The sequence below is a fragment of the Camelina sativa genome, unplaced genomic scaffold, assembly GCF_000633955.1.
Source record: "Camelina sativa cultivar DH55 unplaced genomic scaffold, Cs unpScaffold00495, whole genome shotgun sequence".
Taxonomy (NCBI): domain Eukaryota; kingdom Viridiplantae; phylum Streptophyta; class Magnoliopsida; order Brassicales; family Brassicaceae; genus Camelina; species Camelina sativa.
Genome location: NW_010921712.1, coordinates 2,449 through 20,970, shown reverse-complemented (window position 1 = coordinate 20,970; position 18,522 = coordinate 2,449). Strand labels below are relative to the sequence as shown.

General features: G+C 33.1%; 4 protein-coding genes, 1 long non-coding RNA gene and 1 pseudogene across 5 annotated transcripts; 3 read left to right on the top strand and 3 right to left on the bottom strand.

The window, feature by feature from the left end:
- The first annotated feature begins 6,196 nt into the window (after positions 1–6,196).
- LOC104773219 (B-box domain protein 30-like) lies at positions 6,197–6,728 on the top strand. The gene has a single exon (XM_010497802.1). The coding sequence runs from the start codon at positions 6,246–6,248 to the stop codon at positions 6,597–6,599; it is 354 nt and encodes a 117-aa protein (XP_010496104.1). The 5' UTR covers positions 6,197–6,245; the 3' UTR covers positions 6,600–6,728.
- Positions 6,729–7,127: 399 nt separating this feature from the next.
- LOC104773229 lies at positions 7,128–8,161 on the top strand. The gene has a single exon (XM_019242602.1). It carries the CDS (start codon positions 7,328–7,330, stop codon positions 8,159–8,161), a length of 834 nt encoding a protein of 277 aa, XP_019098147.1. The 5' UTR covers positions 7,128–7,327.
- Positions 8,162–8,503: 342 nt separating this feature from the next.
- Positions 8,504–10,059, bottom strand: LOC104773218 (putative zinc finger protein CONSTANS-LIKE 11). The gene is made up of 3 exons (XM_019242609.1): positions 9,553–10,059; positions 9,066–9,451; positions 8,504–8,932 (listed from the first exon to the last, which is right to left on the bottom strand). The coding sequence occupies exons 1-3, from the start codon at positions 10,039–10,041 to the stop codon at positions 8,812–8,814; spliced, it is 996 nt and encodes a 331-aa protein (XP_019098154.1). The 5' UTR covers positions 10,042–10,059; the 3' UTR covers positions 8,504–8,811.
- A 968-nt stretch (positions 10,060–11,027) lies between these two features.
- Positions 11,028–12,673, bottom strand: LOC104773217. Its single transcript, XR_002037142.1, has 2 exons — positions 11,980–12,673; positions 11,028–11,873 (listed from the first exon to the last, which is right to left on the bottom strand). It is a non-coding gene; the product is annotated as an uncharacterized LOC104773217 (long non-coding RNA).
- An 85-nt stretch (positions 12,674–12,758) lies between these two features.
- Positions 12,759–14,719, top strand: LOC104773216 (UDP-glycosyltransferase 71B5-like). The gene is made up of 2 exons (XM_019242601.1): positions 12,759–13,081; positions 13,368–14,719. The coding sequence occupies exons 1-2, from the start codon at positions 12,788–12,790 to the stop codon at positions 14,514–14,516; spliced, it is 1,443 nt and encodes a 480-aa protein (XP_019098146.1). The 5' UTR covers positions 12,759–12,787; the 3' UTR covers positions 14,517–14,719.
- Positions 14,720–15,412: 693 nt separating this feature from the next.
- On the bottom strand, positions 15,413–16,457 carry LOC109131541 (annotated as a pseudogene).
- Between the last annotated feature and the right edge of the window lie 2,065 nt (positions 16,458–18,522).

Here is an 18,522-nt window from a genome sequence, read left to right as displayed (position 1 = left end):
TTTTTTTTTTTTTTTTTGTCAACTATTGGACCACGACTCGCCGGTCCATTAGTCAAATTCCTACATTCATAGGAGCCGGGACTCGATCCTGGGTGTGATGGTGCCTTCTACAAATGGACTTACCTTCTGCCACTGCACTAAGGTCACTTCATCCCTTGTTCTTTTTTTTATTTTTTTTTTTCATTATTATATGTATTTTTCTAAAGAATCCTTTAAATTAGCATCTCTCAATAAAGATGGTTATTATTGATAAAAAATCATTAATATATAGAAATAATTAAAATAATATTTTTTTCTTTTTATTAAAGAAACTTGACCACGTTCCTTTAGTAACGATGCTCTTAACTTACGGAAAAAAAACCCAAACATATATCATTTGATTACTATTTTTTCAAAAATACCTCATTTTTTTTTCAAATTTTAATCAGCGGTACATCGCATAACTATATTTTTAAAGTAAATGTTATTTATTTAAAAAAATTAACTAATATATATAAATAATAGTTTGTATATTTTAAATATATATCCCTTATACTGTATTTATATATTATTTAGCTTATAATTACTATGTTTGAGGTTTACCGGTTTAAAATATAAGAACTACTACTGTACACTACCAGACAATTTTTTAAAGTAAAAGATTTAAAATTTAAATTGTGTTTGTTTATTAATTTTGTTTTGTGTTGTGAGATTATATTATTATATTTTAATTTTAAATTGCTAAATTTAGGATATAACATGTGGTATATAGTATTACAAATTGTTTTTTACGTAATCTTAATTTAATAAACTCAATTACGTATGCCTATTATTCTAATGTTGATTGTGTTAACAAAATAATGAACTAACCCTTATTTTAACAGTTAATGATAATTTAAAATTTATGATTTAAGATTTTAATTTCACACTTCATATATTTCAGCACCATATATATAACCAGTTTAAAGAGACACACCCGACTACAATGTTTCGTTCAAATAAACAACCATATGCTAAAAGGTAAACAGAAACATCATATCACAACAATTAAGCATAAAACATGCATTCTCCAAATTCTTATGCGTACATGTCTTCTTGTTTCACTAGGAATTAAAGAAAAAAAATCTAGCTGAATGATGATTTGTAAGCTAAACAATCTAGTAACAAAAAAATGCAAAAGTTAGGTATGCTTATGATATAGAGAAACGTTTATCGACTTTGGTGAGTTTAGATGATGCTGGTGTGGTGAAGAGTATTTATAGAGTTTTGAGAATACTATAGGATTTTGGGTGGGTGAGTACCGAACATCTTGCTGATCAAGTATACAATATATCTTTTAATTTTGGAATTGTTAACGTATGATTCAGAATTAAATAAGCTATGAAATATGCATTTTTTCTTTTTTCCATTTTTTGAAGATAAAACGGAGGAATACATATTGTGACGTAAAGGTTTGTGTGTGATTTACAAATATCATTATTGTTAGCATTAAATATTGTAATGAATTAAAGAGATATTTTTAGGAATTTGCCAAAATCAATATTTAATGAGATATGGTAATCCGCAATTGATTGATTAACGAGATATTTTAGATATTTTTTCTTAGACCAAAATCTTGGTTTTAAATTTTATTTTATAAATTATAAGCTTAATATATTAAATGTCAATAGCATTCCTTGTAAATATGTTCCAATTTTAAGTTTTTTTCAAAAAATATACTTGGAAAATGTATTTATAGATACCCTAAAAAATTTTGATTATAAAATATCCAAAATTTCATTGCTGATAACTTTCTCTGCAACATTACTAGACAAGCCATAGGCATGTAATTATATGGAAAAGCTAACGGCGACGGTTATCAAAGGCAATGACATATGTTTTTTCTTTTGTCAAACGGTAATGGCATATGTATGAAGAACTAGATTTTAACCTGCGGTACACCGCGGAATAGTTTTTTGTTAAAAAAAATAAAATTTCAATTTATTTTTGTTTGTAATATGTAGTTTGTTTTGTTTAGAGTTTGAGATTGTATTTATATTGTTAATTATCATAACAAATAATAAGTAATTTATAAGCTATTGTCTCATTAAGTCACAATTTTGCTAATGCTTTTTAATTATGTTACACAATATTAGTTAAAACTTAAAAATCAGTTTGATTTGATATGTGAAATAGATTCACAATGTTGACCAAAGAATAAAATGAGGTTTTAACCCGTATTTTAGTATCAAGTCAATGATATTTAAATTTCTAATAATTTTATTTCAAACATGTTCTGTTTATAACCTATTTGGCCATATAACCACATTCTATAAAATTTAAACTTTTTATAAGTTTACATATTCATAATATTTTAAAGTTCTTATTAAGTTGATATCAATAATAATATTTAAAAATGTAAAAGTTTAAATTTTTTTATATTTGATACATAATTAAGCTAAAAACAGTTCAACTAAATAACCGAACTAAACCAATTGACAACCAAATAGACTCAAGTATAATATAATAGAAATAAAATTATATTATATAGGAACGGAAAACCACATCTTATTCCACATACAAAAATAATCTTTATATTTTTGGTAAATAAATTAATTTTGGTTTAATGTAATTTATAACTAAATAAATTATTTTTTTACCTAGTATATATCCAATCTTCAAACACACATTAAAATTATGTATTACTTTGTTCATAATATATATAAAATGTTTATAAGATTAGTTTGAAAATAATATGGAAACCAAAGTTTTCAGCTCAAAGAAGTGGTGCCTTTTTGTCCTCATCAATCCCTCTGCAATTTGTAGATTCCAAAAATCTCAATTACTTTCCTCTTCATCAATATCAAATCTTCCTCTTCCATGCTAAACTTTGATTGTAGTTTCATTTGAATCTAATATGAAACCAAGTAACTTTACTCAACCGATTGTCCTCGACTCTCTTTAATTTATGTCGTTTGCTATTATTGCATAGGGGAACTCAAAATCAGTCAGTGAGATGAAGAGGCAGACCTTCACGGTCACCAAACCTCCTCCGTCATTCAACATTTGTTATTTCTCTCCACTTTCATCACCGAAGATGCATTTGAGTCATCTAATGCTCGAGGAGCCAAAACCTAGACTAACAATATCTCACCCGAGTATAAGAAATAATAGTAAACCTTTTTATCGGCCAAAACTTATAGTATACGTAAGTTGGTAGGGTTTTACAATTAAGATTCACATATATATCTTGATGAGGAAGTTTAGAAGATCTTTCACACGATATTGAAATGTAAAAATCTTTTATAATAGGTGAATAAGTGATTATGCTTTTATTAAGATCATTTTTGATTAGCGTATCGGTACATTTTCTGTTTTTGGCAAATCTAAGATATTAACTTACCTTATATTTAAGACACTTTTAACGATTATAAATCATTTAATCAATTATCTTCAATGCTAGTTTTAAATTGTAGTATCGTATAATAGATTTTGATTTGCCAAATTTTTAGTTATTATTTTTCTTTGCAGTTTTCTAAGGATTAAATTTGTAAATAATCATAAGTATAAGGGTTAAACCCAAAATGTACTTAAAAAATGTATATATAGATATCATAAAACTGCTTGAAGAATTTCATTGCTTCAAATCTTTGTAATTTGGTTCAAATGACTATAGTTTTGCATCATTTATGTAAGCCACTCAAGTGCTGATGCAAATATATGCATTGGCTGAAATAAATATTTGTAGTGGTGTCTAATCAATATTAATATGTATTAGTTACAAAAATGATAGGTTTATATTATTTGTAAAAAAACAATGATGTAAAGTTTGCACCAGTTTATTAATATTACTTTTAATATTGCATCAGTTATCTAATTAATGTAAATTCATATTTGTATCACAATGATGTAAATTAATATATATATATATATATATATATATCAATATTTAATGAAGCGATATCTAGTAATCAATATCAACATTAATTGTTGTAATTGATGTAAATTAGATATTTTGAATCAACTAGTAATAATTTATACTAGATTTTAATCTGCTAGTACGCAGACATATAATTTTTATTATAATTAATATTTTATATTATAATATTTGTTAAATATTGGATGTTTTGCAAAGAGGAATAACTAAATATTTGGTTGTTGTGCAGTTAAATGTTTATATTCATTTTTTCACTCGTAATACACTTCATGACCATTTGTTTGTTATATTTAGTTTGTTTTGTTTAGTGTTTGAGATTCAAATGCATAATAAGTAATTTATACGCTGTGATTAAGTCACACTGTTCCTAATGATTTAATTATTTTACACATTCTTAGTTAAGTTAACTTGATTTTATATGTCAAATACTCTAATATTAGTAGTTTTGACAAATAATAAAATAAGAATTTAATCCGTGTTAGCACAAATTTAATAATATTTTATTAATTCCAAAAACATGTCCTTTTTATAAATCATCCACATTATAACCACATTATATAGTATTTTAAAATTTTTAATTTTACATATTCGTAATATTTTAATATTTATTAAGTTTATATCTGTTAATTATAATATTTAAATAAATGTCAATCGAAGTTCTTCTTACGTTAAGAATCAAAGCTCACAAGTTTTAGAAAACAAAATGGGAATCAAATTTTGTTGTTTGTTTGTACATGATTCGGAGATAGATGATGTTCAAAACACAATAGAAAGTGTGGTTAAATATATCATATTTTATGTTTCTATATTGATTTATGTTATTTTTTAATTTGGAATGAAATGTAAATTATTTAGGAAACAAAATCTGAAGTAATGTTATTTTTGGAAATCTTTTAAGGATTAATTTTGTAAATAAGCAAAACTAAAAGGGTAAAACCCAAAATGTACTTCAAAAATGTATATATAGATAAGCAAAAATCAACTAGTAATAATTTGTTGACACAAAGTAATTGATGCAAGACATCTTTTTGTATAGTTCAATTGTTCTATATATGTGCAGAATAACTAATTTCAAAGGAATCAGTCGTACACTTGTGTAATATCACAATCTTGTCAAATATATATATATATTGTCAGTATTTAATATATTTTAAAAAATCATTCTTAAAAATATTTTTCTTATTGAAATTTAGTTTTTATTCGCTTATTATTTTATATACTTTCATATATATTTGCATCATCTTAATGCAAATACTTGTTATATACAATATTGTCACAAATATGGTAAAATATAAAAGCAATACGATAAGGAGAATAGAACTTGATCACATTCTCTTGACTATTTGTTTCCGATTTTAAACATTTGATTCATCCCTCAATGTTGGGGATTTAATATATCCTACTTGGACAACATAACAGTTTTGAGTACTGATGAAATTTAGACTCATTATGCTTTTGAGGAAAATTAACAAATGTTTTATGTCAATTTTTTTAAACGGTTAACAATTAACATTTGTTACGCTATTAAAGTCAAGTTCATGATATTTTGAAGAAGAAAATTGACCAACATTTTTTATCGAATAAAATTAAACAAATATTCACAAAACTGAAAATGGAATTTAATTACATTAATCATTTTTAATAGAAAAAAAAACTAGTTAAAAAAAATCATGAACTATGTTACTATGCATTGCAAATATACACAGAACTGAAGTACTTAACCAGTCACCAACTCACCATATAGGCAAAATGATCCGAGGAAATCCAATTACGCAGTTGTAAAGACTGTCACTCTCAATCTATTTCTTAAATGGTCACATAGTTCCACATTTTTTTAATGTTATGTTGTAATCAGTGGGTTATTGATTCTCTAACCACTCTTTTCGGTCATGAATTCTCAAGACTAAACGACCAACTAGTTAAGAGAATGAGTGGCACCCCCTGTCACCCAAATAACATAAAAAAAATATTGTATGGTTTAAAAACAATATGTGTTGTTTAATCATTAATGAAATTCTATAGACCACGAAAATACAATGATTCGTTCTAGAAGGTGTGACTGTGATTTGAGATCCAAAGAGTCAACCACTGGAAACTTGTGTATCTAAACATGAGGACGAGAGATCGTCTGGTGGATGGAAAAATAACTAAAATGATTGACAATATAATATTGGTCCTCTAGAAACAAATTACATCAAATCAATAGGTCAAATCTATGCCACCTGTATAACATGTTTAATGACATAATCCAGAATATCCATTTTCTTTAAATAACAATCATTCCTATAAACCTCTAAACCTTCAAGACTTCATCAACACAAGAGACACAAAGAGAAAGAGAGAGTAAAAGATGTGCAAAGGAGTTGAGAAAGAAGAAGAGAGAAGAAGCGACGACGGAGGATGCCGGAGACACTGCTCGGATAGTCCCAATGCTCAGGTGAGATGTGAGCTTTGCGACGAGAACGCAGCCGTGTATTGTGAGGCAGACGCGGCTTTTCTTTGTAGGAATTGTGATACATGGGTCCATTCTGCTAATTTTCTTGCTCGAAGACATCTCCGGAGCGTGATCTGCTCGACCTGCCGGAAGTTAACTCGTCGTTTCCTTGTCGGAGATAATTTTAATGTCGTTTTACCGGAACTAAGGACAATGGCACGAGGTGAAGAAGATAGTACTGATCACAAAGTCCCCTTTGCTTTTCTCTAATTTTTTTTGTTCTCTAGTAATTGAGATTAAATCTTGACAGGGTTTATGTAATAACTTTTTTTTAAAGAAATTGTTGGGAAATTACATTCTTAAGGTTTAAAAGTTAAGAAATTGCTCAATCATTCTTAATCAATTTCTAAGTTTGTTTTTTGGTTGCATCACCACTTTCTCGAAAGAACTTGCTTTAGCTAGTCATAAAACACATAGAAAAAGTTAAGACAAATATAGTAACAATGATGCGGTCCCAATAGTAAGCTTTAAAAAATCAAGAATCTATGGCTAACATAATCTGCCTTTATTCTTTGGCTTTATTTTTCTTAAATAAGAAAACAATAAAACGTTACAGGTTACATTCAAGTGAAATGGAAAAGTAGAGAGAATGGTCCAAAACACAAAGAAGACACAATTTTTTCTATTATTAACATTTAATTGAGATTAAAGAACTGTATGTAAGAACTAGTCAATGACTCTTGTAAAAACTAATTTTTTTTATTTTGTTTCATTGGTTTTCCTCTCGCCATAGGCGATTTCCCCAAACCACCGTTTCACAGCAAAACCCTCCTTCTCCACTTTTTCTGCCCGGCGTCGGCTTCTCCGGCGTCGGCCATCGTTGTTTTCTTTATACAGTTGCTTTAACATCTCCTAATTACCGCACAGTTTTAAAATTTCAGTAACTAAAACTGGCAAATCAATATTATCAAACCCACGCAACTTGCCTCTTCACGACAATGGTGTTTCATGGACTGAGTCCGTCATTTCCAAATCAGACTATGGTCACTCCATCAGATCGATCCTTGATTTGGATTATCTATCAAATCGTTGAGATTTCACTAATCAATATGAGGGATTCATCTCATCTCCATTGTCGCTCCTTTCACATAGTGTCGATTCGAAGGAATTGTGATGTCTTTCTTTGTAGAAAGTTTTTTTCCGGTGTGCTCGATCACTGCCGGTGGAATTTCCGGGTTTCAACCGGTGAATGTTCTCTTACCCAAAGGTATGGAGTTTTGACATGGGTTTTTGATCCTGGAATCAAAGGAGGAATCAGTCTGCTTGATGAAATCAGAATCCAAAATAGATGTGGGTATGTCCCTCACACTGAGTTGGGATTAATTATCCTTATATGTGTAAGATTTGGGGATGTGTACTCTTGTGATAGATGTGTTAATGTTTTTCTTGTGACGTTAACATTGTCTTATGATGGTGATGTTTTCCCGTTACCTTGGCTGGAATATTTTATTTTGTTGATTGATTACATGGGATGTGGAGTGTATCGTTCTAAAATGAAGGCGATGATTTTCTATGATGATGATGGTGATAACTTTCCCCGGTTGAAAGCCTTTCTTTTACTAGAACTGGTTCGTTGGTTTATTCAATTGCTATGTCCTTCGTATTATCCAAAACAAGACACGAGCGTGATGGGAAGGAAAATGGTGGTGAGTGACTATGATGATGATGATTTCTCTTTCCCTTGGTCGGGAATTTCTACTTCTTTGAGAAGAAAAATCATGGTCAATAATCAGCAACGATGCGTTAGGCATTTCAAACATATCGTTTTTTGAGTTTCAGAATACAAGATTCAGAATCACTCCAAGCAACTCTTCAGTTTTTTCCTTTAACAAAAGTAATGCGAAAAGCATTTTGGAGTTTCATCTATAAGATGATAGCCAATTACGAGTATGCGAAGGGGACATAACAGATTTTTATCTGTTAGCCTGTAATGCTTTATTGTAAAGCAGGATCACTTCCACTCTTTCATCGAAATTGTGTTCAATTTCCTATATTTGCGTCAATGGTTGTGTATGAGTGATTCATGTATCATGTAAAACTCTTTATGATATAATATATTTGATTTGTCGAAAAAAAAAAAAAAAAAGTCAATGACTCTTGTTTGGTTTCTTGATACTTTTGTTTGGTTTCTTGATTCGGTCTGATCGTTCTCGTCGCTGTGACCGGTAGGTTCTTTGGTCGCATAGAAAACAGAGGAAACTCCCTAGTAAAATATAAACTTTGAGGAATTTTTTTTTTGTCTCCATTTGGTATCACCATTTGTGGTGATTTCAGGGTTTTATAGTTTGATCTTGTAGTTTCTTCTCAATACGAGAATTTTTTTTTCTGTGTTACTTATCCAGCAAGAAACTGTTATTAATCTCTTGGGTGGAGTGAGATTTTTTCTTTACTTGACACTTCTTCGAAGCGAAGCATCACCAGATCACATCACCATTGATGCATCATACTCAAAATTTTCTCCAGCTTTCACAAATCTTCCTTTCACCCGCTTTCTAGTATCGGCTCTCGCTTTGCGTGATGCATATCGTATTTGCTTCCCAAACCTACCAAAACAAAAAAACGTACCACAAAATATCAAAATTTATCTTCAGAGATTATGTTTCAAAAGCATGACCCTGACTCCTATTCTGTTATATATGCCGAAGCATGAACCTTGACTCTGTTTCTGATACTTACATGCGCCTTGACTTATTTTGTTTGTATCTCTTTTTAGCCTCGTCCCTTGATTTTGGATTATAAGTAACTTCAACATTGGATTCCCATGGAGAATCTCCGATCAGAAACCCTGGCGAAATCCCGCAATCTTGATAATCAGTGGGGCTGCTTTCTCCTGTGATGTTGGTCATCGAAAGCGACATGCTCGGAACAACATTCCCGCCGGATAAAGCAGGGAGAAAAAGAGGAGAGAGGCCAGTTTTATTATCTTCCTTATATGAACCCTCGTACTTGTAACACTTGGTTTGATCAGGTGATGAACATCCAATAATATCATTGCTTGCGTTAAAATTCAAGGGTGCATCATCTAAGTTAATCCCTTCGCATAGATCTAAACCAGAACATTCCTGCATAATAGATGGAATATACATAAACAACATGAAAAAAAAAAGTTGTGTTCTTTTGTCATAATTTAACATTTTGACAGATTACTTTAGCAAGACGTTACCTCCTCCTCTATCACTTTAGGAAGACTAGATTCCATGAAAAAGATAGAAGAATGGTCTTTGAGATTCTGAGTCTGTGTAGGAGTAGATAAACCATCCCAATCGACTAACTCATTTATTTTGATGCTATCATCAAATGGAGAAACCCAATTCGAGGCCGTAGGTTCTATAACCGAAGACCAGATCTTGGTGAAATCTGATGGAGAAGGACAACCAGAGTAAGGGTTGAGATTCTGAAGTCTGTGTCCTAAACAATTGCAGTTACTTGCGGTCCAATGACATCCTTGGCAAAGAGAAACCTTCTCGTTCGGACAATGGATTACCGTGGGCTGCAAGAAACATTTCTCGCGGAGCAAAGATCGCGTGTGTCTTTGAAACAGAGGATTCGCTGAGTGTACATTAACGTCACAGTTTATGCAAAGTTTAGCCGAATCGGATTTGCAGTATATTAATGCTTTTTCGGTTCCACAATAGTCACATTGAGCCTCCATATTTCTTCTAAGACAGACACACCCTAAAACTCCTGCAGCATAGAGAGATCATTAGATAAACACAGATGATTTAGATCGTAACACTGTAGAAACATTTTTGGTTCATGTTTTTTTTTTTTTTCGTGTGCGTGTGAGATTCAATGGAGGTTAGAAGAGAAGCACTCACTAGAAAATAAACGTGTAAAAATAGTATGTGAGTTAGGGTTCAAAGATAGAAGCGTTACAAGGGTGTGTGAGTGAGTTGAGTCCAGTGGCAAGGAGATGAGAAAGAACAGAGAAGAAAGGTTTTGCTCTGTTTTTATTCTGTTTGGTGTCCAACACGTGGGGGTATCTATGGCACGTGTGAATCTCTTGTCGTTAGATACTTTTCTGTCCTAATGTGGTTGACCGTACAGTTCGGAGTTATGGTTTGATTCTTTAGTTACTTTGTGTGGCTCTCATTTTAGAACACGTTTTCATTTCGCCGAGGCATAAATATCTCAGTTGTTCAAAATATCCGAGAAACAAGACTAGTTCGAAGCAAAGCTATTCCGCGTGCTCGTTTAACGTGGGTTAGGACTAATGAGTTTGCAGCATACCATACCAGAGACGTTTGTTTTAACCGGTGGGTTATGGTTAGTGTACTATCCAATTTTCTCATGACCTATGTAAAAGACAGAGCATTGTTGATGAGATGCTTAGAGGAATATACACTTTACGTGATTGAGAAAGCCAGCAATGTCCAAACAAGTAGTTGATTTCCATTTGTGTCCACTTCTAAACCAATCCCGAACCATGTTCATCACTAAACTACCAGATTGTTTAAGAACCTCTTAACTTATGAGATTAGATAAGAGTGCATTGTTAAGACTACAGCTCGATTTATACTGGGAAGAGGGTCAATAGTGTAGCTACGTGTGCTAACTGTTTAAACTTTAAATTCCTTCGAGACGAAACTATGAAATTAAAGGAATTAGCAAGGCCATGATTAGACAGTACTTGTTGAATGAAGTAGTAACTCGCATTGAATTCCATTAATGCTTTTGCATCATTAAAGCGTTATATATAACTGCAAGAAAGACAACTTCGACGAAAGATTCTCTAAAAACAATGGTCTCTCTCATCGATCTCAGGTCTATTTTGGTCACCACAACTATGTTATATCCCGCAATGTTGTTCAACCAGAAGGATAACATCTTTTGAACTCTTGAACTAGCACATGCCTTTGGCTGCAAGTAGCCATATGACAATTGACTGTCAGTAGAAGCTATTCAATAATTCAGCAGAGTAAAAAAACTGATACTAGCCCTGTTCTTTTTCAAGTCGCTGGAGGAGTGACTGCGACAGAAAAATAAACAAGGAAAATCGTCATTGTTATGAAGAAGCATCGCTGCCGTTGTAAACAAGAGTCGCTGTGTTGTTGAAATGAGATGTCGCAACAGTCGCTGGAAAATCCGGCGATTCTTCTCTCTCCCCCGCGACACTTTTTCTCTCTCTAATAAACACGTCCGCGTCATCACCTTGCCACTGCCGTTGTCGTTTTGATTTTTGATATTGTTGTCGTTTTAACGTGTCGCAGTCGCTGATCCAGCAACACGAAAAAGAACAGGGCCACTACCATCTGCCCACAATCAAATTACTCATTTTTATGATTTAATAACGCATCCCCTTCCGGGATAAACAAAAAGGGAAAACAAAGTCCAATGTGACTGATATAAAATATACGAGGCATTTCCAGGATCAAAAAGCAGAGGAAAAGGCAAGATGATCAGGATATACCACAACAACTATAGCGTCACAAGCCATTATACCTGAAGGAATTGTATTTATCCCTCAGAATTGGTAATGGACGCCTTAAAACCAAACCCAACAAACAAAAAAACTTTCATCAATTAGGAAAAACCAAAATTAAGGAAAATGCTCAGTGGAAGGAGAAGTCGTTTAATTAGGAGAGCTCACGGTATAACCCACTGCTCTTCTCACACTCTTCGTGCTTTTCTCTCATCATTGCATCACCATCAAAACAATCATATCAACAATCCAACCAAACCAAAACAAAAACATGGTAAGAAATACAAAGCCTCAGTGTGTGTAACAAATTCAGATCACAGATTCAAAGAACCTCACTGAAATCCGCTAAGATAATTGTTTTTTATCATCATAAGCTTTTTCATACCCCAAACAAAAACATGAATAAACACATCCAATCCAATCCATAAACCTTCAAAACAGAACTGTATTCAATAATGGATTTAAAAAAAAAAAGACAAGATACTGGAATGAAAGAAGGGGGTTTGATAATATTCAGACAGCCAAGGGTTAATCTTCAACTACTGGGAGAAGAATCCCAGATCTGAAACTCTAGTCCATAAAATACACTTTTGTCATCACCATATCATCCTTACCCCTTTCCCACACCCATTCAAAAACATCACTAACCTCTTTCAATAAACCCTAAAAACCAAACAACTACAGCAAACAGACAAAGAGAAATGAGAGAAAGATCCTATGAATTGATGAAGACGATCGTCACTAAAAACCATATAAATACACAACACAGAAACACAAAAAAGAAACTCATCTGAAGATTAGGGTTTTACTTCCGGCGGCTACCCTACCAATACCATAATCTATTTTAAGGTTTTCTTGGCCCAATATAATTAATGGGCCAGACTACGTGACCCAACAAACAACTTCCATTTTATTATATAAAACCCACTACCTTTTGTCAAATTGTACCTATCAACGAAGATTCCAAAAAACAGTAATGACAAAGATCGAGCTTGTGTTCATACCTTCACCAGGTATCGGCCACCTCCGGCCAACCGTAAAGCTAGCTAAGCAACTCATCAGTAGAGACGATCGTCTCTCAATCACCTTCATCATCATCCCTCCTAGAAACGACGTCGGCGATGTAACCACTTATATCGCATCACTCACTTTAAAGTCTCAAGATCGTCTCCGTTACGAAGCTATCTCCGTCGTTAAACAACCACCGAACGCTGATCTAGAGCCATCTCAGGTCTACATCGAGAGACAAAAGTCTCAAGTGAGAGATGCAGTTAGGTGATGAACCTCGAAGAAGAAAAACAAAAAGGAGAGAAGAGATTTTTTTTTTTTTTTCCGTAAAAGAAAAGCTTTAGAGACCGTAAGGCTCTGATACCATATAGAGTTTGTAGAAGTGATATCTTATTACATTGAGAGGATCTGTATTTATACAAGGGATAGGAGCTAGAGTATCACATTACAATGAATGCTAATATATACGACTATCTATAATTACAACCTTAACTTACTCAATCATATCGTAAATCAGATCATCAATCATTGATATGATTGATATCAAGATATCCTCAATAACGAGCATTCAAGATCCAACAAGAAAGCTGGCAGGGTTCGTGGTGGACATGTTCTGTTCCTCGATGATCGATGTAGCCGACGGATTCGGAGTTCCGTGTTACATGATCTACACATCAAACGCTACGTTTCTTGGAATCACTCTTCACGTTCAGGAAATGTACGATGAGAAGAAGTATGACGTCAGTGATTTGGATGAGTCCGTGGACGAGTTGGTGTTTCCGTGTCTGACTCGTCCTTATCCTGTGAAGTGTCTCCCTCATATCATCAGTTCAAAGGAGTTGTTACCTTTTTTTTTAGCTCTTGCTAGATCATTTCGGAAAATGAAGGGTATTTTGGTAAATACTGTTGCTGAGCTGGAACCTCACGCTTTGAAAATGTTCGAAGGTGGTGATGGTGATCTTCCTCACGTTTATCCAGTTGGACCAGTGTTGGATCTTGAAAACGGTTCTGTCGATGAGGACGAGAAGGGATCGGAGATTTTGAGTTGGCTTGATGAGCAACAGGATAAGTCTGTTGTGTTTCTCTGTTTTGGGAGCATGGGAGGTTTCACTGAGGAACAAACTAGAGAGGTAGCTGTAGCACTAGACCGAAGCGGTCATAGGTTTCTTTGGTCACTCCGTCGTACGTCTCCGAATATAAGGACGGACCGTCCCGGAGATTTCACTGATTTGGAGGAGGTTCTTCCGGAGGGGTTCTTGAACCGGACGTCGGATAGAGGGAAAGTGATCGGATGGGCACCACAAGCGGCAGTGCTAGCGAAACCGGCGATAGGAGGATTCGTCACTCACTGCGGGTGGAACTCTATGCTTGAGAGCTTGTGGTTCGGTGTTCCGATGGTGACGTGGCCGCTTTACGCGGAACAGAAGGTGAACGCGTTCGAGATGGTGGAAGAGCTGGGACTCGCGGTGGAGACACGGAAGTGCATTAGAGGAGATTTGTTGATGGTCAGTGAGATGGAGACGGTTACGGCGGAGGATATAGAGAGAGCGACCAGGTGTGTGATGGAGCAGGACAGTGATGTCAGGAAAAGAGTGACGGAGATGGCTGAGAAGTGTCGTGTTGCGTTAATGGACGGTGGATCTTCGCATTTGGCTTTGCAAAAGTTTATTCAAGACGTTACCAGAAATGTTGCTTAATTTGGGTTAGGGACGTATGAGATACGGTGACTCAGTTCCAACTTCCAAGTGTTATTATGTATTTGTTTGCTATTGCTATGTTTTTGTTTGTGTTTTTTTTTTTTTGGGGGAATTTGTATAGCCTAGCTACTGTGTTTTAATTACGTTGTTATCGTTATGTGTTATGTTTTTTCTGTCTTGAATTTGTAGACGCAACTGTGTTTATGTAATAATGTACCTTTACTAGTACAAAGAGAAAATCTGAGCTAGTAGACGTGTGTTTTTAGATTTTAGTCTGTTTTGGAGAAACTTATCGACATCCGTTGGCCAATTCTCATATAGTCGTCGTTGATTCTTTTGAATTCGGATTGGCTAGAATTTAGAAGTTAACTCTCTCTTTTTTTTTGGTTATTTGTTTTTGTATCCTAATTCCTACAAAGCGTTGTTTGGTCTATGACTATCCTATATTCTCAAGCATAAAGACGAAAACTAAAAAGACTCAGAAATATTCAGTTTCCTATTTTAAGTGTTCCAAATTACATCATAATGTACTTTCTAATTTTCACATAATCTGAAAAAAATTTAAGAATATGTCTTTTAACATTCTTATAGAATACATTTTCTAATTTATTCTAATTTAATTTAAATAAAAATTTAAGAATATGTAAACTTATAGAATACATATTCTAATTTTTCGAAAGTAAATTTTAAACTTCGTAAACGGATGGCTCTTCCTCAATACGTTGGAACCTCGGATAAGATTTGTAGCATTAACATGTAAAAACTGCATTTCCTGAGACCTAAACTCCAGAACTGGTGTAGAGTATTAATAAACCTTTGATCAACCAGTGATCTAAGTGGATTTCCACCTGTTATATATGCTAGTTGCACAACAAACAAACCATATCGCCGCCACACTACTTTCCTACCGAGAAAACAACAAATAAAATTGTTAAAAAGGCAGCTATACAAAGTGTAGACAATGGGATACCATATTTTCCATGCTCAAACAAACCCTTCAGAAATGGAAAGAACAACATAACCACCATAATACATCCACAAGCCTCCGCAAAACTCGACCCATCTCCTCCATGACTACAACTCGACTGTAGTAGACGAACCAAAAACTCAGCTAGAGCGGCATGATTTACCATCATAATAAATGTGCCGAGAATGAAATGACACGAGCTATCAAATTCAAATTTGCGTAAGTCTGATTTTGGACCATCATCTTCTCCTTGTGATGGTTTAGACCCATCTACTGATTTGGAATCAGGCATAGTCTTTTTAGCGATTACGAACCCTACTTTCGAGATTCCAAGAAGCTTGAGTATGATATCTTGAATGCTAAATAACCAACTGCTAGTGGCTATTATTCTCCAAAGTGATTGGGAGACATACCACGATTGTACTGAAAAACCAAGTTTCATGAATTGCCATAGACTTATGAGACAATGCATCCCCACAAGTGTCACTATTATGCCTAGACAAGGTCCCTAATTAAATCCCACACAAAAAAATAGATGTAAGAAAATATTAAACTTTTTCTTCAAATTAATTTTATAAAAATATAAGCTAAACTATATTCATGAAACTTGGTTTCCCAATGAAAGACACCTTGGGAAATAAGGTAGAGTTGTGGAGTAGGCAATAAGCAGGCAAGAGACAATAAATGAGCTCAGGTGTTGACCTTATACACATGAGAATCCAAAAATAAGCTAACAGTTGTCGGAATTTTATCTTCCGGCGGAAACTGATCAATGGGCTTTGTTTGCTAAAAAGGACTTCAGTCGCTCCCGTAGCCCACCGTCGTTGTTGGAATATCGTCTCTAGTCCTACCGATGGCGTAGATCAAAGAAATGCAGGTGGATCCGGAGAAATGAATGAGCTAGTCCATCCTTTCATATGGATTTCAATACTTGTCTTTATATCATCTCCCACTGAACCGTATAACCAACCAAGCTGCACGATTTATATAGAAACTACAAAGTTGCCCGTGCGATGCGCGGATTAATACTGAACTCAGTTATAAAAAATTTCCAAAATTTTAGATAAATGAATTTAATGTGAATTGCATACTAAATTGTGTTAAAATATTCATCTGATTTATAGAAAGGAAATCTTTGTGCTGTAAATGTTAACAAATAATTTATTTTAATTAAATTATATGAGTATATCCATGTGTTGGGGAAATGGCCAAAATCAATCCCAGCTAATTGTCAAACGTTTTTTTATACCTAAACTTTAGTATATTGCAAATAACAACCTCAACCGTATTTGAATTCAAATTTTCTAAGTTGACTATATAAAATGTTGTCAATTTCAACATCTGTTGGAACAGTGTTACGTAAAAGTTTAACGGTATTGAGTCAGACGACCCATATCATCCAAGTGGTACTGGGACTTGGTAAAAACGATGTTTTTCATCATTTTGGGTGTGTTGTGGGAAGAAACAAAACAACATCATTTTGTATGTTGCAATGATTCGTAATGCATGACGATATGGGAGTCCACTCATCTCCCATTTCCAGCAAGCACAAGTCTGCATTACCTTATGCAAACTGACAAAATTTCCACAATCAAAAATTTCATATTGATTTACCTACAACATTCCCATATGCAAAAAATGTCGATTTTAATCCCCAAATGCAAAACGACGTCGATTTTAATCCCCAAATGCAAAATGACGAGGTTTTGTTTTTTGCCACATCACACCCAAAAATGACCAAAACGATAACGTTTCACAAAGTCCTACTATCACGTGAACACCACAAGCTGTCTAACTCAGTACCGTCAAACTCTCACTTAAAACTGTTCCAGCAGATGTTGAAATTGACAATATTTCATATAGTTTAGGTAGAAAAGTTGAATTTAAATATAGTTTAGGTAGAAAAGTTGAATTTAAATATAGTTCAGGTTTTTATTTACAGACTATTGAAGTTGAGGCATAAAAAAATATTTGGCAAATTGTTGGGATTTCTTTTTGCCATTTTTCCATCCATATGTTACGTGGACAAGTTAGCATATGGTTGAGGTGTTTGATGGAAAAGTGTGGCGTTTCATCAATTGTTTCCGATCTACGAATAATTTGTTATAAACCATATTCTTTGTCTAGATAATTTTTTGTTTTATTTTTTGTCATTATTGAATCGATAATGCTCGATTCATAGTCAATCCCTACTACGCAAAGTAACGCGACTTAGTAGAGTCAAAACCACATTTATATGTATAACCTAATTTCTTTTTATTAAAAAAAAACTATATAGTGTGTAATGCTTTTACGATCGTAACCAGATGCAGTTAAGTATGAAAACGGTAAATCACATCAATTATTTGGGGTTAATAAAGCTACCAAAAGGCAAAAGGCAAAATTTTATTATGAAACGGAGGGAGTAAAAATGTTTTTAACAAATACTCCTTCCGTTAACATTAACATGTAAAAACATTTTAACCAATTTGTTAAAAAAAACTTTTTTAAAAATAACATAAACATGTTATACAATTGGTTAGGAATCTTAAACAATCTATCAATGTAACTAAAATATTGCATCTTCTGTTCCGTAAAGTGATAAAATTTCATAATTCATATGGAGTTCTAGGAATTAATTGTATCTCAGATATAAGAGAACCATAAAAATGAATGAATGTTTATATATAAGTTACAGAAGTTTCCAATTTTGAAAACAATGAACACCTTTTTTTTTTTTTACAAACAACATATTTTTGTGTTTTAAAAATACACACATGTTATAAGCCAAAACGCAAAGTATAGAAGAAATAACATTTACTTAGGCAAAGCTATCATGTGTTATTTTTTCATTAATAAATCTATCTTTATTTAATCATCATTTTCATTAGTAACTATTTATATTTACTGAAAAATTGTAGTGAGCATGTATGTTTGTTTTGTGAAAAATAGTAGTAGTAAATATATATGATTTTCAAATAATACAACTAACGGCTAAAATTAAATACTCATATTCAATGTTAATTTGAGACGTTTCTTTGAATATTCAATTTTATTGAA

Coding starts and splice junctions, on each gene's coding strand:
- LOC104773219 (XM_010497802.1), top strand. CDS start 6,246: ATGTGCAAAGGAGTTGAGAAAGAAGAAGAGAGAAGAAGCGACGACGGA.
- LOC104773229 (XM_019242602.1), top strand. CDS start 7,328: ATGGTGTTTCATGGACTGAGTCCGTCATTTCCAAATCAGACTATGGTC.
- LOC104773218 (XM_019242609.1), bottom strand. CDS start 10,041: ATGGAGGCTCAATGTGACTATTGTGGAACCGAAAAAGCATTAATATAC. Junction 9,452..9,552: donor CTAAAGTGATAGAGGAGGAG/GTAACGTCTTGC, acceptor TCTATTATGCAG/GAATGTTCTGGTTTAGATCT. Junction 8,933..9,065: donor CAAAATAAGTCAAGGCGCAT/GTAAGTATCAGA, acceptor TTGTTTTGGTAG/GTTTGGGAAGCAAATACGAT.
- LOC104773216 (XM_019242601.1), top strand. CDS start 12,788: ATGACAAAGATCGAGCTTGTGTTCATACCTTCACCAGGTATCGGCCAC. Junction 13,082..13,367: donor AGTCTCAAGTGAGAGATGCA/GTTAGGTGATGA, acceptor ATTGATATCAAG/ATATCCTCAATAACGAGCAT.